A 23,268-nucleotide genomic window follows, 5' to 3' on the forward strand; every position below is an offset into this window, starting at 1 on the left:
CTAAACTTGAATCTAACACAAAGTTAAACTCAACCCAAAAATTTCAATTAAATTATCTCACAAAATCACAGGATCCCCTTATTGAAAACATAGATCGGGTGAGATGAATAAAGATTAAATTTAATTTAAGTAAGCATTAAATTAAATTAAATATGATTAAATCAAAATAAATACAAATATTAAATTACTTAAATCCTTAAATCAAAATTGAATTAAACTTAGGTTAATTAACATATGACACATAACTCATTTTAAAATCTTTTAAAAATTATTTTAAAATTATTTTAAAATTATTTTAAAATATTTTAAAACATCATTTTAAAGTCTTTTAAAAAATTATTTTAAAATCTTTTAAAAATTCTCTTTTAAAAATATTTTAAAAATTCTCTTAAAAAATTCTTTAAAAAAAGGAAAAGGTTAAATTCTTTTAAAAATCATTAAAAAAATGCGCAAACGCCTACCGAAAGCGCCTCCATGTCCATTGGAGGCGCCCTCGGAAGGGCGGGAAAAATATCGCCCTACTCAATGGAAGGTGCCTTCATTTGTTTGAAGGTGCCCTCCATAACGCATAGCGCCTTCAACCTGGTTGAAGGCGCCTTCAGTCTGAATTTTTTCACCGAACAGAGTCGTGCTCCGTTCATGATTTTGGACACAACAAGACACCTTTCAACCACTTTCTCCCTCGTTCTTTCATCTCCAAAACTCAAAAATGTCTCCTAGGTAAATCTTAACTCAATTTATCTCATCAATACTTAGTTTATATGTATTTTTTTTTGTCAATTTGATAATTTTTGTTAATATGCTTGTATAAAATTAGGAAAAGATGACATGTTGCCCCTAGTCCTAGTAATGCCCTATCTGATGATGCTAGATTTCCCTCTGAGTGACTTAGGTTAGACTTTTTATAGCATACATATATTGCACTTAAGTCTAGATTTCTGAATAGGTCTTTTTTTACTAAGTACTGTGCACCTACCATTGAGGTCATTAGCTATTATCAGTTAGATAGACTTGTTTACTATAGTCATTCAGTAAATCTAGACCTGTGTGCCCAGTTTTATAACAATCTAGTCAAGATTGATGATTTGACTTATTCCACCAGAGTTGGTGGAAAGGACTTTAGCTTCTCCCCCACTCTATTATATAACAGCTTAGGACTTAGGAGGTCTGCATACCCATTTTTGTGTTACCCTAATAGGAATCTGTCATTTGACGAACCCACTCCCATATTACATTAGATACTATCTACATGTATTTTTCGGGGAGGGGAGACTACCTACTGTGACTGACTTTAGGTCACTCTCCCTTAGAGTTCAGGACTATGTCCTATATAGAGTCCTGACCACTTGCATTTTTCCGATTACATCTCGTAAAGTTGCGATGATGCGGTCATCCCACTCCTTCTTTCTATATGCATTATGCCAATGTTTAGACATCGACATTGCATTGCACATGTTTCAGAATGTCATACATGCATCTAGACTCGTCACTAGGTGGCAAGTTCATATGCCCTATTTGTTGGTTGCTACTCGGAAAGCCTAGAGGTTCCACTGTACAAAAATTTTGTACAAAGGTCTGAACCTTTTCCTAGCTACCATGTGTTCTTTTAAATTAAATTTTGGATCGCCTGCGGAACTTAACACATTTGATCCAAAACTTAATCTATTTGTTCTTTTAGGTTTTGACTTGGATCTCCTGCGGAACTTAACACGTTCGAACCAAATCACCTTAAGTTATTAATTCCATTAAATATTAATTTCCATAATTGGTTCACAGTACTGACGTGGCGAGGCACATGACCTTCTTGGATATGGGAGCAACCACCACCGACTAGACAAAACCTTTTATAGAAATCTAATATTTAATTTCCTAAAATAACTTTAGGTTAACCGAAAAGAACAATCAAATCACAAGGAAAAATAAAACAAAAGAACACAACTTCGAAAAACATATTCAAAATACTAGAATCGTAAGCCTCTTATATTTGGTATTATTTCCATAAATAACTAGCATGATGCGGAAAGGAAAAATTACTAGTTATACCTTCTAGAAAGACCTCTTGATCTTCTACCGTATTCCTCTTCTAACCTCGGACGTTGTGTGGGCAACGATCTTCCGAGATAAGAAACCACCAATCACCTTCTTCTTCCTTGCAAGTTTCGGCCATCAAAACATCTTCTAGGATGAAGAGGTTCGGCCACCACCACCATGCTCCAAGGGATGCTAGAAACGAGGCTTGCTTTCTCTCCTTCTTCTCCTTCCTTGATCCGGCCACTAACAAAAGCTCCACCAAGAGGTAAGTTTCGGCCAACAAGAGGAGAGGAGAGAAATAGGGCCGGCCACACCACCAAGGAAAAAAGAGGGAGAAATATAGAATAGAGTCGTTAGCTTTGAAGCCTCCTCTACCCCCTCTTTTATAATCCTTGATCCTGGCGAATAAGGAAATTTTAATAAAAATTTCCTTAATTCTTTTTCCATTGAAAAGGAAAAATTATTTAATTAAAAACAATTTTCTTTCTCAATTTTATTTGGCCGGCCACACCAAAGCTACAAACAAGGAGAGTTTTAATTAATTAAAACTTCCTAATTTGTCTCCAGAAATTTATAAAATTTCTCCAATAATTTAATCCCTTCATGATTGGTTTATAAAAAGGAAATTTAATAAATTAAAATCTTTCTTTTAAACATGTGGATAAAAAGAAAGTTATCTCTAAAAATTAAAATCTCTTTTAATCTACAAATAAGGAAAGATATCAAATCTTTTCTCAATCTTTTGTAGAAACTAATAAAAGAGAATTATTAATTTTTAAACTTTCTTTTAAATCATGAACATGGTTAAAAAGGAAAGTTTTCTTAAAATTTAAAATCCTCCTTTAATCAACAAATAAGGAAAGATTTCAAATTTTAAACTCTCTTTTAAACATGTAGATGATTTACAAATAAGGAAAGTTTTTTCTAAAATTTAAAACCATCCTTTTAAACTACAAATAAGGAAAGAGATTAATCTCTTCTCTTAATCTTTTGTAGAAAGCTATAAAAGGAAATTTTTAATTTTTAAACTCTCTTTTAAAATCATGATATCCACATAAGAAATAATTTTAATAAAAATCCTTTTAAATATTCTAGTGGTCGACCACCTAAGCTTGGGACCCAAGCTTTGGCCGGCCACCTACATGGCTCATCCACTTGGTCTTGGCCGGCCCTAGCTTGGGTTCCAAGCTAGCTTGGCCGGCCCCATTGGATGGGTAAGAAGGTGGATATGCGATGGGTATAAATCTCTATATACTAGAGGCTACGATAGGGACCGAGAGGAGGAATTGGTTTTGGTCTCCCGATGAAATTAAGCATCCCGTGTTCGCCCCGAACACACAACTTAATTTCATCAATAATAATTCATTCCACTAAAGAACTATTATTGAACTACCGCACCAATCCCAAATTACATTTTGGGCTCCTTCTTATTATGAGTGTGTTAGTCTCCCTGTATTTAAGATAACAAATGTCCACTAATTAAGTAAGTTACTGACAACTCACTTAATTAATATCTAGCTCCAAGAGTAGTACCACTCAACTTCATCGTCATGTCGGACTAAGTCCACCTGCAGGGTTTAACATGACAATCCTTATGAGCTCCTCTTGGGGACATTATCAACCTAGTATCTCTAGGACACAGTTTCCTTCTATAATCAACAACACACACTATAAGTGATATCATTTCCCAACTTATCGGGCTTATTGATTCATCGAACTAAATCTCACCCATTGATAAATTAAAGAAATAAATATCAAATATATGTGCTTGTTATTATATTAGGATTAAGAGCACACACTTCCATAATAACCGAGGTCTTTGTTTCTTTATAAAGTTAGTATAAAAGAAACGACCTCAAATGGTCCTACTCAATACACTCTAAGTGTACTAGTGTAATTATATAGTTAAGATAAACTAACACCTAATTACACTACGACCTTCCAATGGTTTGTTCCTTTCCATCATGGTCGTGAGCCACTGTTTATAATTTATAAGGAACCGATAACATGATCTTCTGTGTGTGACATCACACACCATGTTATCTACAATATAAATTAATTGAGCAACTACATTTATCATAAATGTAGACATTTGACCAATGTGATTCTTATTTCTAGATAAATATTCATACCAAAAGCTAGGCTTTTAGTATACACTCTAACACTATTATCACATACTGACATACATATTCTCGACCATAGGGGTAGATATGACCTAGGGTACGACCACCTCCCTTAACGCATGATGAGAGCGATCAGCATTAGCTTGCATTAGTACATATAGACGTCACTGCTCAGGGGGGACTGGCTTGGAGAGCGGGACCACAGCCAGATGCTCCATCTTAAGCCGAGGATGATTTTCCACCTATTATTCCGGCCGAGGGAGAGGAGTTACCAACATTCACGACTGAGGAGCTCTTTGGACCTTCTCCGACCCAGCCCTCGACCTCGACTTAGCCTTTGACTTCACTGTCTGTCGAGGACCGACTTGCTCAGCTTGAGGAGTCTTCCGCGCAGATCTGGCAGTCAGTCTCGGAGGGATTCTCCACTCTCCGGGAGGAGATGACCATCGGATTTCAGCAGATTCTTCAGGCTTTGCGAGTGCCTGAACAGCCCCCACCTCCTCCAACCGACGATGACCAGACTTGAATATATTTCTAGTACCTGATTATATGTTGCACCCTATCATACTATATACACTCAATTAACTGGCTTAATATAGTTGTCTACTTTTTTTTCATTTTTGAATAAGCTCAGATAGACTAGGCGTGCTGTTTTCAAAAATAGTTTTCAAATGATTTGCAAATTCTAAGGAAAAACCCTTACCTATATTTTTTTTTAAAAAAATTCTCATTTCCTTAGTTTTTCAAAATAAATTTTAGCCTTAGTCTATATCAAAATCATAGAAAGCATATTCCTATATATTTAGGACTTGAGCATCTCATAAATACAATAGGTCTACCTTGATTGTGTATTTCCAAACTTAGAACTAGACGCGACCCTGGGTCGGGTCTGGCTCGGACCCGGCCCGGGCCCGTAACCGGATTTGGCCCGGACCCGGCTCGGGCCTGTAACCGGATTTGGCCCGGACCTGGCATGGGCCCGTAACAGGGTCAACAGGCCGGTTGCCCATTGACCCGGTTAACCGAGTCAAACCGAAATCGGCCCGGGAAGTTGTCGGGCTGGTTCCGATTTCGTTGGTGCAAAACCGACGAACCGCCGATTCGATCCGCCGGTTCAACATTTGGTTTTTTTGATCGGCTTGAACCGCCAGTTAACCGGTGGTTCATAGCCATTGGAACCGCCGGTTAACCGACGGTTCATAGCCGTTAGGAGAGGGGGGGTTTGGGGGTATTTTTTTCAACGGTTAGGATCATTTGACCATTTTTTGATCAATGACTATGATTTAGTGTTCGTTACTATCGAAACTCTATAAACAGAAAGTTTATTTCATCATTTTCACACACATCTTCTCTACTTTTAATCTCAATTTTGTATTCTCTACACGCTTTCGTTTCCAACCTTCAATTACAATGGAAGGAGGTCGCGGAGGTGCGTCATCTCGAGGTTGGAAGGGAAAGGAAATAATGAATCCGCGGGAAGAGGACCCCCAACATTCAATCCACTGATGATAAGATCGAGCATCTTCCGAATCCGACACCCGAAACATAAGGAAGTACCGATGCAATTACTTCTAAGGTTCGGGAACTTCCTCCTCTAAAGTCTTCTATTTTCACTAAACATTTTAAGAAGGTCACTCTTCCGTAGGGAGAAATGCGTGCAAAATGTAAGCACTGCAATGTTTCCTACAAATTCCAAGCCGGCAATGGCTATGGGTCGTTGAAATGACATGTAGAAACGAAACACCTGACAGAATTTAGACTTGATCATTCTCAAACACAATTATCAAGATTTTCTTCAACTAGCAGTAATACTAATTCCGATTTATTTTTATTTTTGGATAATAAATTAAGAGAATCGTTAGCTAAATTTATTTCCGTAGAACATCTTTCTTTTAGTTTTGGATCTAAATGCACATTTGAAGATTTTTGTAAAGAATCTCTTAATCCATGTGCTAAACGTGTTCCTAGAACTACACTTACTCGTACAATTAAAAAATTAGTAAAACAAGGAAAAAAGAATTTAATTAATGAATTTAGTAAATTAGATAATAAAGTTTCTTTATGTTCTGATATTTGGAGTGATTATTGGGAAACACATTTGTATATGGGTGTGACTTGCCATTGGATCGATAACTCTTGGAACCTCCAAAAAAGATTGTTAGCTTATAAAGTTTTTGATGAATCACATAATGCTCATAACATCGCACAATTATTATGTTTAATTTTAGAAGAATATGTCATAACTCATAAAATATTTTCAATATCATTAAATAATACTAGTTCCAATACCGCTTGTATAAATGATCTAAAATTTGTTTGTTAACCTATTATTGGCGGTTTATTTTTTCATATTCGTTGTGTATGTCATGTTTTAAATTTATGTGTTCAAGATGGTTTAAAAATTTTAGAAAGTTATATTAAACCAATTAGAATTGCAATTTCTTATTTATGGTCTCATCCATCTATAATGAAACAATGGAGTAAGTTTTGTAAAACTAATGGAATGAGACCTAAAAAATTTCCACGTGATGTACCAACACGTTGGAATTCAACATACCAATTATTACAAGATTCATTTGAATATAAAGAATTATTATGTTCATTTTTTGTACAAAATACTAATACTAATATATATTTATTTTCACAACAATAGAATATTTGTAGTAGTATTTGTGAAAATTTAAAAGTATTTAATGATGCAACCGAACAACTTTCCGGTGTTTATTATCTCACTGCTCAATTAGTTTTAGAAAATTTTTCTAATATAGTATTAGTTTTAAATGAACATATTAATAATGAATCTTTATCTCCTTGCATCTTAGCTATGAAAATTAAATGGAAAAAATATTTTTATTTTATTCCTGAAATTTATTTAATTACATTTGCTTTAGATCCTAGATTTAAATTAGAAGTTTTACAAGAAATGTTAACTTTATATTACGACGCTTTAATTCCAATTAAAGATTCTTCTTCTCTTGATCCAGTTAATATTATATATAATGTTAGAATTTATTTATATGATATTTATAATCAATATTATGCAAAATATAGAACATAAATTAATATTTTCGAAATACAACAAACTAGTAGTAATTTAAAACTTACAAAAGCATAACTTTTATTAAAAGAACGAACAAAATATCCACGAGGATCCTCAAGTTCCACACAGGAACTTGAGAATTATTTTACGACTTCTTTTGATTTTAATGAAGCATATAGCGAAAATTTTGATATCTTAAAGTGGTGGTCACAGAAGGCTCAAAGCTTTCTCGTCCTCTTCGTGATCCCTAAAGAAATTTTAGCTTGTCTAGTGTCAACTGTTGCTGTGGAGAAGACGTTCAGTGCCGACGACAACATATTAGATGAACGATGATCAACTTTGTCTCCCGACTCATTAGAAGCCCAAGCGTTACTGGACAATTGGACCAGAGCGGAGAAAATAATCCAAGGAATGCAACTTTCAGATGACGAAGTTGAAGATTTTGATACTGAAGAACGAATACGATAGGAACGGGAAATGGAAGTGAGTGAAAATGTAAAAGAATAAAAATATAAAAGAACTACGTGTGTTTTGTTTTCCCTAAGGGGATACGTAGACAACTTAAATAAGTGCAAGCTCTTTTTCCAATAAATTTTAATTTGTAATTTGTAATGTTTAATTTTTAATTTTTAATTTTGTTAACATAATAATCTTGAACCGTGGTGAACTGTGAACCGAACCGTGAACCGTAATCGTCTTGGGCGGTTAAAGTTAAGGGTTGACCTACTTGGAATCGTCGAACCGGTGGTTCTGAACTGTCGAACCAGCGGTTCTGAACCGTCTAACCGTCGACTCTGAACCGTGGTCAGGTCTACTTAGAACGGCGTGAGATGCATAGGCCCTATGCCTGAACTTAAGATGCTTATATCAGTGCATCAGCACAAGTCTAGGCGTAAAATACCAAACAGAATAGTAATCAGGTTAAGTAATCCACTTTTAGTCAAATACTAACTAGATACAATAACTTAACCTGACTAACCAATGAACACTATTATCCTCTGATAGGTAGTTAGTAACTAATGATTAGACACTTAAGGACAATTTCTAATTGATCAGATTATTTTTAAATAATATCAGGTTCAGGTGGAGAATATTTAAAAATATTTTTTAAAATATTTTTTAGTGTTTACATATAAAAAAAAAACTCCTTTTCAAAATGCTTACTAAATCATTCTTAACATATTTTGAAAAATCACATGTTTTGAAAAATTTTGATACTTATCAAATCATATATTTTGAAAAATTATTTTGAAAACTATTTCAATTTTTATAAATTTCTTTTAACCAACTTTAAAAGATGTTTTTGAATAGTTTTTGAAAAAGTTTCATGCTTGAAAAATCTAGTCTTTTAAAAGTTTCATTCTTGAAAAAGTTTCATCGTTGAAAATTTTTGAAAAGTTTCATTCTTGCAAATTTATTTTAAAATTTCCTTAAAACTTATTCATATTTTAAAGCATCTTACAAATATTTTCTAAGCTCGAAATTCTTGTCCAAAGTATTTTGAAAAGTTGATAGATTTTGAAAATTATTTTAAAAGTTTCTTAATAGCTATTTAAACTTTAAAGTTACTTGTATAAATGTTAGCTTTCAAAACCTAGGATAAATCTTCAAAAGCTTTCCTTTAAATTTTTTTTGGTTAAAAAATTACAAGTGTTTTGCAAACTTCGTTTTTCGATTAGTTTGAACAAGTTTTCTTTAAACTCCCCCAATAATTCTAAAATTTTTCTTGTTGTTGCCAAAATTTCACTACTACTTTACTTAGCATTGTTTTACTTATTTACTCATATTTTTTTTTGATGAATGTCGGGGGGGGTAGGGATTAAGTTAGAAAACAAAATAACCAAAAATGATTGTTGATGAAAATCAGAATAACTTAACCCTAAAAATGATTATCTAAAACTTTTTAGTTCTCTTAAGATCATTTTTGTGCTTACTTTGTATATTTTTTTTCCTAATTTAACTCAGGTTGTCATTGCATCAAAAAGGGAGAGATTATTGGTACAGTTTACATTAACGGTCTAACTCAAGTTTTGATGAATGATAAATAAGTTAAGTTAGGTATAATTGTGATCTAACCACTTTACCAAGTGTGCAAGAGTTAACTAGATAGATCGATGGGCCGATCGGATATCTGGTGAGAAGTCCAAATGGTCGATGGGCCGACTGGATATCTGGCAGGAAGTTCAATTAGGTCAACGTATCGACCGGATAGCTGGTGTGAAGTCCAGCTAGGTCAACGGGCCGACCAAATAGCTGGTGTAAAGTCTAGCTAGGTCAACGAGTCGACCGGATAGTTGGTGTAAAGTCCAGATAGGTCGACAGGCCGACCGGATATCTGACAGGAAGTCCAATTGGATCTGCAGACCGGACAACTAGCAAACTGGTAAGTAAAGGTAAGTCACTGGAGGAGAGTGACTAAGTGAGAACACATCCCGGTTAAGGGGGCAATAGACGTCAGTCCAGGTTAGGTCCATTTTGGATCCCTAATTTGAAACCTTGACTAGTTCCTAATCCTGGGAGGACAAGAACTAATTACTACTGCTAATTATTATTGTGCTAACACTTATCTTGCAGGTCATTATTTGGTTTATTGGACTAACGTTGTTTTGTAGGACAAATGAGCAAATTTACCTTTGGATGAACAATGTCCGAAGGCGCCTTCAGCTGCCTTCGTACTATTCGGGATGAAGGCGCCTTTGTACTATTCATGGAAGGCACCTTCCGCAGGATGAAATTTGGACATCATCACAGATAAGAGTCGGACTATGCGGGATAAACTTTATCCCATTGGAGGCGCCTTCCAAGGCTATGGAAGGCGCCCTCAAAGCCCTATATAAGGCAGTCTCGAGGAAGCTTCAAACAAGAACACACATACAAGCTACTACGTATCCATTTGAGGTTCCAACTGCTCCGGGCTCCTACTACGACTCTGCTACAAAGCTGCTGCTCTTGACGACTTCTCCGAGGACTTCTGATCATGGTCGGTAGACCTACATTGACACACGAACAAGCTACTTCATTCCCTAAGTGTCGGTAATATTTTTTTTATACTTAAATTCTGCAAACGGGAAGTGTAGTCTGTTGCACTTCTCCGATCTTCTTTGTACTCGATTTCTCTTTCGTAGGTATCGGAAGAGGTTTTTAGTGGATTACCCATTGATAGGTCCGTGGAACCTGAGTCTTGGAGTAGGAGTTGTCGAAGGTTCCGAACCAAGTAAAACTACTTCTGTTTTCTTGTGTTGTTTTTTTTTAATTTTCGCTGCGTATACTTTGATTTCAAAACGAGAAAATGAGTTTTCAAAAACCACATGATTCACCCCCCCATATGCATATCGATCCAACAATTAGGAGTGTCAGAGGGAATGAAATAGAATGGGATGTGTTCAAGAAAAATAACATGGCGTGAGACATAGAGTTTTTTACTAACTGGATTATAACATCTATATCCCTTTTGACCCTCACCGTAGCCAAGAAAAATACAAAGAGCAGACTGAGAACTAAGCTTACTACGTTCAACATGAGGACAAAGAACAAAACATGTGGATCCAAAAACTCTTAAGACAGAATAATCAGGAATATAACCATATAATTTTTCAAAAGGAGATAAATCAGATGTAATAGAAGATGGAATTCTATTGATAGAATGGACTATAGTAAGAATAGCTTCAGCCCAGAACTCGCTAGGAACATATACAAATAATATGAGAGAACGTGTAGTTTCAACAATATGTCTATGTTTTCTTTCAGCAACACCGTTTTGTTCAGGAGTGCCAGTATAAGAACTTTGACGAAGTGTACCATCTGAGACAAGTAGTTTAGAAGAAAGATTGAATGTATATTCACCACCCAAATCACATCGAAAGCATTTAATAACAGTATTATGTTGAGTTTTTACAATGACAAAAAATATTTGATAGATACTAAGGAAATTAGAACTATGTTTCATAAGATAAACTCAAGTGTAACGAGTACAATCATCAATAAAGGAAAAATAGTAACGGGATCCACCTGGTGTACGAATAGGAGATGAACCCCACACATCAAAATGAACTAATTCAAATGGTGCAAGAGAAACAAAGATACTTCTATAGAAAGGTAAAGTAGAGAATTTTACCAATTTTCAGCTACAACAATCTGAAATATCATGAGTTTGCAATTTTCCTTAATTTCCTTTAGAAGCTAAGTATTTCAAATGAGAAGAATAAACATGTTCAAGATGAGAATACCACAAATAAAAATTAAAAGAAGTAGAGCTTAACCGAAAGGATGACAAATCAACACTAGAAGCTGCAACATCTGGAACTTTAGCTCTTCTAATACATATAGTCCCCCTGCCTACGACTTATCCCAATCAGCTTATGGGATTGTGGATCCTGCACATAACAAGAAGATGAAGTAAAAGAAACTGAGAAACCAGAGTCACATAATTGACCAACTGAGATAAGATTCAAAGTAAGATTAGGAATATGATATACATTAGATAGAGATAAATTAGACGTATAAATAGAGCCAACACCAACTAATGACATGGGGGATTCATCAGCGGTCATGACCGACACAAAAGGTGATGAATTTATAGATATACAAGAATTGGCATTAGGCAACATATGATGCAAAGCTCTAGAATTAAGGATTTAGATAGGGGAATGTATACCTAAGGTACCACTAAAGGGCAAACTTATGTGAAAAGAGACAAATATGGCATGTGGTTGAGATGCAAGGAACTTCTGAAACTGTTCAATAAGAGCAACACCACCATAGCCACCTCCAGAAGCACCACTGCCGCCACCATAACCACCACCACCACGAAATCCATCAGTTCGATCAGTAGCATAATTAACTCTAGCCATCCGGCCATGAACATCCTTTCCATCCATGCCACTAATGGCAGCAGAGGCTTCTTCGCTAGAAGTAAATGTCACAAATCCAACCCCCTTGGACCGTCCAGTTTCCCTGTCCATGATAACTCGAGCTTCAACCACTTCACCAAAACTAGTAAATACTTCTCTCAGGCTTTGATTATCTGTGTCATATGAAAGTCCTCTAGCAAAAACTTTTGAGGATGGCATTCCCCTTGCTGCTTGAAATAATGGACTGGAAGTTATAGATTTCTTCAAGAGATTACCAATTCTATTTGCAAAATTCATTCTTACGTCGAGGATTCGTAGAGGTCGACAGCTCCGCGCAGCCAAAACTTAATAGTCATGTTTTTTGGTCGTTAGGTGGACTTAAAGAACTTAAAATCTGATCTCCACCGTTCAAAATTTAGCCCTGGATGTGAGGGACATTCTCTCAAAGTTTTAAGGCGGTCCAACAATTGAAACTCAAGAAAATACAATTCTTCTATAACCGCCTCAAAGAATTTCGAAAATAAAACTATTCCACAATTCACTAAGAGAGGGGATGAGGAGATGGATTGACTCTGATACCATGAGAACAAAGTAAAGAATGCAAATAGAATATAAAAGACAATAAAGTGAAGGAGAGAAAGGGGTAGTCGCAAAAGGAAGCTAGCAAATTGTATTGTAAAAACTTAGGTTTACAAAAGAAAAAGAAATATAAGTAGACAAAAAAATAATAAAAGACTAATTTACCCTTATATAATAATAACTTATCACATACTAATAGCGGGCAGCCCAAAAACCTAGCATTCTTTGAGTGCGCGTCTCATTTAGAAAAAAAAATGACTACAAATATATTATAACTGAAAATCAAATCATAAATACCTAAGCAGCGATCTAAATATCCTATCGTGACATCATAGTTATGAGGACTAAGGCGATGATGAGAGAACATTACATCAAGGTCATTTTCATCGAAGAAAAGCATCATGAAATTTTTGGCTCTCCGACACACGATCCATCACTTCGATTTCAGAATAGGCGACTATGTAGCAATTGTCAAACAGGCATGGTCAGCTCGTCAATAAGTCATTTAATGAGAAAAATCAAGAGATTAATTCTATACAAATTTCTTGAAATCTTGCCACATTTGCCGATATATCCTCCAAATTTCACCAATATGTCAGCTACTTTTCTTGCACTACGAGACATGAAATTAGTGACAAGGTGAATATGTTCACCTCCAGCGCCCTCGTTAATTCATTTTAAAATCAACATGGAGAAGGTAAATCACGGATGACTATTAACCTTTGAAATAGTGACTAACTCATATTGATGACAACACTAACACATGATGGCAGCGGAGGCGGCGATGGCTATGACGACGACCGACGGGGGCGGGGTGACGACAAACAGCAGGTGATTGTGGGGTAGCGACAACGACGGTGATGGCCGGAGGTAGCAGCTGACGGACGATGGGGGCGGCGATGGTTGACGATGCCCGGAGGTAGCGGATAGCGGTGGTTGCGATAGCGATGTCGGTGATTAGCGGTCAGTGGCGGTCGGCTACGGCTACGGAAGCGATGTTGGTGACCAATTGATGCCAAACATGTACTAGGGGATAGTGGGGACGACGACAACGACGGCGAAGGCTGCGGCGGCATCGACGACGGCGAAGGCGGCAGTGGCGTCGACGATGGCGAAGGTGGCTGCGTCGACGATGGCGAAGGCGGCGGCGACGGCGAAGGCGGTGGCAGCGGCAGTGACGGCTACGGCAACCGACGGCAGTGATGACTATTGTGATCGACGACATCCATTGGCTGCGGCTGTGGATACGACGTCTATCACCGATTGATGCCGAAAATACATCAAAGGTATATTTGTCATTTAAATTTTTATTAAATGGTGACATTGTAATGTAATCGGATTAGATGATCGTGCTTTGTAATATAATTTATAAAATTTTATTATCTTTTATAATCTATATTATATTATATTCCAATTTTACTAAATGAAATAATTAATATAATCTTGATTATATTCCATGATAGATTACTTTTATCGAAGGTAGCCTAAATGACATCATAAATCATCAGTCATCACCATGCAAGAATAGCCCAAAAGAGGTCTTAAACGGGCCTAAATCCCAGACATGTCCAGTCCAGTAACTCGATGAGCCATGCGCTGGTTCGGTTCCCGACCAATGCATTAGTTTGAAGGAAAGGTCTCGCAACCTTCGTCCTCCATTCTCTGTGATTTGTAGTCCCTATCTAATCGAGCAGATCTAGTTCGATTTGACCCTTGGCGAAATAAATTAAATCAATAGAGTGATTAATCAAAGCGCGCCACGAGAATTTCCGCATGCTCCACCAATGGCGAAAGAAATGTGGAGAAGACTCGACGATGTAACATGCATCATTTTTATCTATCCTCCCTAGTCCCTCCTATAAGGGTTACTCTATCGATCTCTTTTATTTATAAAAATTTAATCTAAAAATCTAGTATTCTTTAAATACATGTCTCAACCATTAATGTCTAAGTGATAACTTAACTATTCTACCATGGTACCATAGTTTCGAGGACTAATGGGTGATGAGAGAACATTACATCAAGGTCATTTTCATCAAAGAAAAGCATCATGACATTTTTGGCTCAACGACACAGGATCGATCGATAACTTCTATTTCAGAATAGGCAACTATGTAACAATTGTCAAACAGGCATGGTCAGCTCGTCAATAATTCATTTAATGAGAAAAATCAAGAGACTAATTCTATATATACAAATTTCTTGAAATCTTGTCACAGTTGCCGATATATCCACCAAATTTCACCAATATGTCAGCTACTTTCTTGCACTACGAGACATCAACTTAATTCTTTAGGTAGAGGATATTAATATCCTCTCTTTTTTGTATGCATTTCGTATAGTTTCTTTCTTGTACGAATAACGAACTTCCACGATTTTGGTTTCAGTCATCGTCGTTCAAGATAGAAAAATACAAAAAAGAAGTGGAAGAAGGTGTTCAATCATTTTCAAGGAGGTGTAACTTTTCCATCCAATCTTCCCATCTTAATTTATTAGTGTGGGATCTTCTCAGTTGGTAGGCTATCAAATTTCTAGTTCACCTATATCCTTCTCTCTTACAAATTTTCTGTAATCTTTCAATTCTCTCTCGAAACGATTTCGTTTCCCCTTGGAAAAATATACCTTTCGCCTATTTCTATATTTGTGATTTGGACTTTGAAAGTTATCGTTGAATATGCTCGCCCATTGCACAGAATCCAAATATTTTTAATCCGTTATTTGAGTCGATTTGGATTGTTATCTCAAATTTATTTTCGATATCCTACGTGACAGCAATTTTATTATTGTACCGACTCTTTATCATATTATTATAAAAATTATAATAAATTATATATATAATAAAAAAAATTATTACATGATATTATACTTTTTAACAAAACAACTACAAATTGATGAAATAAAAGAGAATGGAAGTTTTATCATGTTCATCCAATTATGGAATTGTTGTTGGAGAAAGAGAAGGGAAATATGACTAAAATCGGAAAGAAAAACAGAGAAAAGGATAAAATCTAAATTAAAGAAGTCAACACATAGAGACTTGGCGAGCACAAGAGGAAAAGAAAATAAAAAAAAAGTTTTTTTTTTAAAAAAATTCCTAATTTATTGAATCATTTTAATCCAATGAAATTGGGTTCAACCATTACTTAGTCAAATCAACTCCACATAGTCCTTATTTTGATGCCTACCTAAGAAATTTTGTTTGACCCGAATTTGATTTTCACATTCACTTCGTGTTTCATGCTTAATTTGTTTATTTATTTATTTTGTTAAAATTATTTCAATGCTTAAAAAATTTTATATAGATAAAAATAATAATTAAACAAATTGGGGTGAGTTATAGCAAGACCTAATAGGGATCCGTCACTACATACGAGGTACATTTATTGCTTTCAAGAATCACCTTATGCTTTCTTGATTTAGTCCGATCATCGATAGCAAATTAAACTTCAATTGCCAGCTTGATGCAGGAATACTTTGAAAAGGTTAACTTGGGTGACACGTTAGTTAGTCGTCCCTAGACGTGATGAGTCACTTGGATTAGTGGGCTCAGTTTAGTTGTTGAAAGAGAGCTAGAGGAGGAGCGTAAGAACAGGTCTATTTGGTTTTAAAGAACAGAAGGGATATTATAATAATCCGCAAACGTTAAGAATATTTTAAAAAGAAAGGTATTTTAAAATTATCCTAATCACTATTCCAAAATAATAGACAACCTACACGGCAAGTTACTAATGGCATATGAAAGTGAGTCAAGAACTATCCAGGGCTTCACGTCAAATCGTCTAGAAAACTTTTGATAGAGTCTACTAAAGCGAGGGAGATATTTACAACGTGTTATAAATTCTTCAGAGGTTTATTAAACTATCGATTTAAACATCTTTTCTAATATAAATTCAAAAAGCTTCTTGACCTTTAATTTAGAATTGTAACATATGTAAGCATATAAAACTATTTTATATATTTATGTATTATAATTTTATATATAAAATATAATTTAATTTATATTATGATTTAATGTACTGATACGAAGTAACTTTAAATCAAATGTAAAAAAGGGTTTGGAACTTGTGTTGGAATAAAATTCGCTCTCCTTTTTGTAAGATTGAATATGAAGAAAACTTCCTACATATTTGTTTGTATCTAATATTATAATGATTCCTAGTCTTTCTGTGTTAAAATATCTTTACATCAATTAACTTCCTATGACTTTTGTGTTAATGACCCTAGTATTTTCTCATATCGAGACTTTAGCATGAATTTGTAATGACCATATTAGCTTAGCTTAATGTTGTTAATTATTTTCTTGGTTGTTCCAGAAGATGCTCCTATGCGTCAATGTTCACATTTTGTGCAACAAGAAAACAGCATTTATTAGTATGTTTTGAGTTTTCAGAAACAAGATAAATCCTTTATTATATATGCTAATGAAGATTAATACTCTTATGCAAAATATATGAGAATGCGCATACAAAGTAGGGAGACTAAATCGACGGAGACGGAACAGACATGACACAGATTTTAGCATAATAAACTCATTTAGAAATTTTAGGTTAGGTGCGACGGTTCATAAGCGATTATGTTTGGCACAATGTATGGCTTTCGATCGAGCATGGGCTCAATTGATTCATGTTGGATCAGGCCTAGGCCTACCACAAAAATATGTTGAAACACTCTTTTTAAATGTTTATTTATCCTGATATACTGATCTATGCATCTCTTGAATTTTTTTTTTATTTCTGTTAGATTTGTTGATCTGATCTAATATGGTATTTTTTTTCATATTAGGGAAATAATCTTTATTAGATAAATTTAAAGTAAAATTTATACAGACCTCTATAATGTACTTTCCATACGCCAACATTTGGTACTATTTAATATAGTCAATTCAATTGTTTTGCTATGCTTAATTAGTCCAATCTCTTAATTAATTCTAGTTAGTTCCGTTAATTTGCTTAACTTTGTCCAATTCAACCAACTCGATTAATTGCTTAGCTCAATTATTCAATTTATAATTAAGAGGGGGCCGTTTACATTGTACCCTACTGTCTTAATTATATAATTGACAACCAACTTTTCTGCAGCCGTGTATTCAGTAGAAGCTGGGAGCACGTTCTCGTCTCCAATGCACATGATGCACTCCACTTCTATTCCAGTAATTAATTCACTTCATTTTAGGTATTCCAGTTCGATTCCAACAATCGTTAAAAGAAAGGAAAAAAAATCTACTACCTGTGAAAAATGGACATAATTATTTTATTTTAAAAAACGATGCTAGAAATCAGAAGATATATTTACTTTTAAGATGTCAAATTTCAACTTTATTTTTTTTTTAGAGTATATTTTAGAGATATAAAACAAAATGTGCATGAATCCAGAGGGCTAGGGAGAAATGGAAGACGAGGAAAAACTTGTATGAGGGTGGAGAGTTTTCTGTTCTTTAGGAAGATATATTAACGAGAGGTGGCGTCTCTTGGTTTGGGTGGGTAACACCTAAAATGAGGCTCAATTACAATGCGAAGATCGTCATACAAACCCTTAAGTCAGGGTGACGAAATGGTGATGAAGAATAGGTTGATACAAGTAGGCTTTTGAGACTCTTATAATAATAACAAAGAAACATTAAATTTTAAAATACAACTATAAAAAATAAATTAATGCGGTTGTTGGAAATGAGTTTCACATCATATTCGACCCCTCGTACACAAAAAATGGACCAGAAATCCGAACAGACAAATAAAATAAGGCGATCTCTGGCCAAGCTCTAGACGGCAAAGACGTGGAGAGCGTTTTTTTCTATAATAATAATAATAATAATAATATTGTATACATATTATTAGTTTGTTAAGTGGTTGTCAGATAACCTCTATATAATTCATCGCCAAGAGGCAAACATAATTATCGATCGCCATGTCTCTAATGTCGGACGCTGGTACTTTTCTTCCCCAATTCTCTCCTTCATGGATCCTCGCGGCCTTCGTCCTCCTCTCCGCATTTTTTTACCTCCGGCAGCCAACTAAGAGCAGCATCCGGATCCCCTCTCCGCCGAGGCTTCCTATCATTGGAAACCTCCACCAGCTCGGCCACCTCGCCCATAGCTCCATGAGGACGCTCGCTGCCGAACACGGCCCCGTCATGCTCCTTTACTTCGGCCCCATCCCCAATGTCGTAGTATCCTCCGCCGCCGCCGCTCAGGAGGTGTTTAAGGCCAACGATCAAGCCTTCTGCGGCCGCCCGGACACCACCTTGGCCGACCGCATCTTCTACGGCGCGCGCGATGTCGCCCTGTCCAAGTATGGTGAGTACTGGCGTCGGGTGCGCCGCATCTGCGTCACCCACTTGCTCAGCGCCAAGCGCGTCCACTCCTTCCGCTCAATCAGAGAGAAGGAGGCGGCTCGCCTGGTCGCTACCATCCGCTCCGCCTCCAGCCGCCCGGTGAACGTCACCGAGCTGATCGCCGCCTTCACTTGCGACGTGCTTTGCCGGGTGTTGTTCGGAAAGCAGGGGGAGGGCGGCGGAAGAAAAGAACTCTCTCTGCACAACGACGTGGTCGAGGCGGTGGGGGGCGCCTTTCCGATGCGTGATTTCTCGCCGTGGCTCGCGTGGGTCGACTGGTTAAGTGGATGGGACGCCAGGGTAGGGAAAGCGTCGAGGGACTTCGACGCCTTCGTAGAGAAGATACTCAAGGAGCACGAGAGCAATAGGATCATCGGCGGAGATGATCACGATGATCGGAGAACTGACATGGTGGGTGTATTGCTCTCTCTGAGCGCCGACGGCAGCGATGCCGCTGACGGCACTTCACTCAGCCGGGAAAGTATAAAGGCCGTCCTTTTGGTACATGATCCTTCAATCCTCCTCCACTAAAAACATAGAAATTCAGTTCTTGGATCCAATTAATTCAAATAATTGTGCAGGATATGTTCGCCGCTGGGATGGAAACAACCAACACGACGATCGATTGGGCGATGTCGGAAATCATCAGGCACCCAAAAATCATGGCCAAGGCTCAAAAAGAGATCAGAGAAATAGTCGGAGCAAAAGAGGAGGTTGAAGAGGAGATGGTGCAGGGAATGCCGTACTTGAGGGCAGTGATCAAGGAGACGCTCAGGTTGCATCCTCCTGCTCCCATCCTTTTCCCAAGAGAGTCCATTGAGGACGCCCAAGTGTTGGGATATCACATCCCCAAAGGCACAAGGATGATCGTCAACGCTTGGGCAATCGGTAAGGACCCTGCTTCGTGGGAGAACGCCGAGGAATTTCGTCCCGAGAGATTCTTGAACAACAGCAAGAATTTCGATTTCCGAGGGCTGGATTTCGAGTTTATACCGTTTGGATCGGGGCGAAGAGGTTGTCCTGGAGTAGATTTTGCAACCGTCACCACCGGACTTGCTCTCGCCACTCTGCTCTACCATTTCGATTGGGAGCTGCCCGAGGGAGTTAAAGAGGAGGATATGGACATGAGTGAGTCGCCAGGGTTTTCGCTAAAGAGAAAATCCAAGTTGATTCTCGTCGGGAAACCTATCGATCACTGATTATACATATATATTGTATAAGCAATATTCATATTTTCAACCTTCCTCCTCGTTCTACCAATATCGTGTGGGGAGGTATTGCTATATATATATACATGATATACGCTTCCACCGGTTTGTGTCGAGCTCAGCTCAGTCAGTATCTTACATTATGGCCATTTGCTGTAACATTATGTTATAATAATATATATTCTGTGCAAGTCGTGTCTCCATGGATCTGCATATTCGGTAGGAGCCTAGCTCGCTAGAATGATTTATTGGGTCCCTTGCATAATCGGCTTGGCTCAACAAGATCGAGACGGGTCGCCGGCCGGTTTGATCCATAAAAATCACCAGGATGTGTTATCCCGAGCTTGACCAAGAGATTAGATCGGGCTGAATGACAAAGGCTTACTTACCTAGTGTGCATCAGTGCATGTCATGCTCGGCTTGATTCACGAATGAGATATATACGTAGTACTCTTGCACGATCAGAACCTGGCTCAGTCATTATCTATTAATCCCTTTTCTATGTTATAATCCAAACCCAAGGTACGCATTACCTGGCCCCATAATTCGTATTAGCGAAGGAATTGGAAACTAAGACTTGGTTAGAGCACAAGGAGACAATGGTGATCGATATTGAGTGTTAGCTAGGTTAGGTAAGGCAGAGGCCATGTGTTAATTGTTAGGTGATCAGGAACCACCGTACTATCTTTTGCTGGACAAGTGACATTTGTCCAATTGCCTATCAACTAAGGCGGCTAGTTGTCGCAAGATTATTTGGCTTTAAAAAGAAAGAACAAAAGGGAGAGAAGGTCTTCACTAGTTCAGTAGAATCAATCTGACTGATACCATCAACTAAAGCCAACCATGATATAACTTGACTAATCTCTATCTTGCGTATATTTGATCTTCTGAATTAAAAATAGATAAGAAATCAATGTAGATAACTTACCGAGCATATGATCAAATTTATTTATTGAAAATCTTATCAATCTTGAACTTTTTAATTATGGTGCTCAATTAATAATACATTACCGTTCTTCTAAATTAGATTAAATATTTATCTGATGCATAACACTTATATTTATTTATTTTTTATTTTTAACGTATTATGAATAGTTTAATATTATAAAATTTATACATCACTATTGTCTATATACTTAATAAAAATAAAAAAAATTAAATTTTAATTAAATTTTATATAACTTAATTAATAAATTTATTTATAATTTATTTATTAATTTTATATATAGATGTCAATGATCTAAATTTTTTAATGATTAAGTTTGTTTATTTTATGTGTTTTTTTTTATTGTGGTGGATAATACAATTTATGTGTTTTTATTATTGAATATATATAAATTAGGTAACTACTATTGATAGTGTGATTCCTGTTAGGTGGTGCCCAATCAAAACTCACCATTTGGCTAGAGTCAACGTCTGACAGAGCATAGTTTATTTTTTTTTCCGGAGGATGAGCAGTCCGCCTGACATGACCCATCGCGAAGAGACTTTCAATAGATGATGTTTTGATTATTTTCATTGTTGAAAATATTTTTTTTTATAATTATAATTATAACATATAATAATAATACTAATTTTAAAAGTAAATATATCAATAGATATATATAGAGGACATTTTTTTAATTAAATCATCCTTTTAGCAAGTTGGCTAATCCTCATAACCTTAGAGAATTAATTATTACTCCGTATATCAAAAATAAAGTTATCAAGTTGGGGCTCAAGATGCATTAACTCCATTGGGAAAAAAATCAGATGGATAAAACTAAGTAAATTGAAGTAATTTTCTCTTATCATAAGCAGAGAATGAATTTGATGGATCAAGATAACTCATATACAACAACAACTCCATGTCCACCTCGTTAAAGGACTGTTAACTTCTGAAGTTGCAAATCTATCATAAAACGTTTCAATATGATAATAGTGAAGATTTGTCCTTCCTTCAATATTTCGTCATGATCTCCCATGAAAGACGAACAAGTCTTCCATGTGCGGGGTGACTACCTCATACTTAACACAAAATAAAGAAACTTCATTCAGTAACAAATCCCAAATATCATCTCTCATAGTTTGCAGTTGATGTTCGCTTGATCTTACAAGAATCATGACATTTACAATGTCTTGATCTTTTCTTTGTAAAGCTTGTGACAAATCATTCGTGACTCCCAAAATATTTTTCATTAAATGCATCTGAAATATAAATTCATATTTTCAAATTAATTCCAACAGATTATTTGCTTGCGCCCTTTGCTTGTGATATTTTCCTTCTTCTTCAACAAATAAAAGGACATCAATAACTGAATGATACAAGTATATCAAACTTAACAATGTATTATAATATAAACCCCAACGTGTGCTCCTAGCTCTTTTTAATGTCTTCTCTTGATTCATACCTTGTCCAGTGAAGATATCATCATTGCAAATTTCTTCAATAACTTTTTCAAATTGTTTCTCACGAAGTATATCTCTTCGCTTGCATGATGCTCCAATAATATTATTCAATTGTGCAACCACATAAAAAAAAGTAGAAATTCTTATGTGATTTTCAGCAACAGTTATAAGTGTAAGTTGTAGTTGATGAGCAAAATAATGAACATAATATGTAGATGGATTCTCCATCATAATTAAGCATTTTAAGCCATTGAATTCTCCTCTCATATTGCTAGCTCCATCATATCCTTACCCCCGCAAATTAGATATAGATAATCTATGTTGGCACAACAAAGAATCAATAGCAGTTTTAAGTGATAAGACAGTAGTGTCGCTTACATGTACAACTTAATTAATAAAAATAAAAAAATTAATTTTAATTAAATTTTATATAACTTAATTAATAATTTTATTTATTAATTTTATATATAGATATTAATGATCTAAATTTTTTAATGATTAAGTTTGTTTATTTTATATGTTTTTATTATTGTGGTGGATAATACAATAATAAAAACACATAAAATAAATTTATGTGTTTTTATTACTGAATATTTATAAATTAGTCAAATACTATTGATAGTGTGATTCTTGTTAGGTGGTGTCCAATCAAAACTCATCATTTGGCTATAGTCAACGTCTGACAGAGCATAGTATAGTGTTTTTTTCCGGAGGATGAG

The 23,268-nt window shown here is 35.9% G+C and overlaps 1 protein-coding gene across 1 annotated transcript; it reads left to right on the top strand.

The window, feature by feature from the left end:
• The first annotated feature begins 18,507 nt into the window (after positions 1 to 18,507).
• Positions 18,508 to 20,352, top strand: LOC122027379 (cytochrome P450 71A1-like). The gene is made up of 2 exons (XM_042586329.1): positions 18,508 to 19,454; positions 19,535 to 20,352. Exons 1-2 carry the CDS (start codon positions 18,528 to 18,530, stop codon positions 20,150 to 20,152), a joined length of 1,545 nt encoding a protein of 514 aa, XP_042442263.1. The 5' UTR covers positions 18,508 to 18,527; the 3' UTR covers positions 20,153 to 20,352.
• Positions 20,353 to 23,268: the final 2,916 nt, after the last annotated feature.

This window comes from Zingiber officinale, chromosome 10A, assembly GCF_018446385.1.
Source record: "Zingiber officinale cultivar Zhangliang chromosome 10A, Zo_v1.1, whole genome shotgun sequence".
In the NCBI taxonomy this organism is placed as follows: Eukaryota; Viridiplantae; Streptophyta; class Magnoliopsida; order Zingiberales; family Zingiberaceae; genus Zingiber; species Zingiber officinale.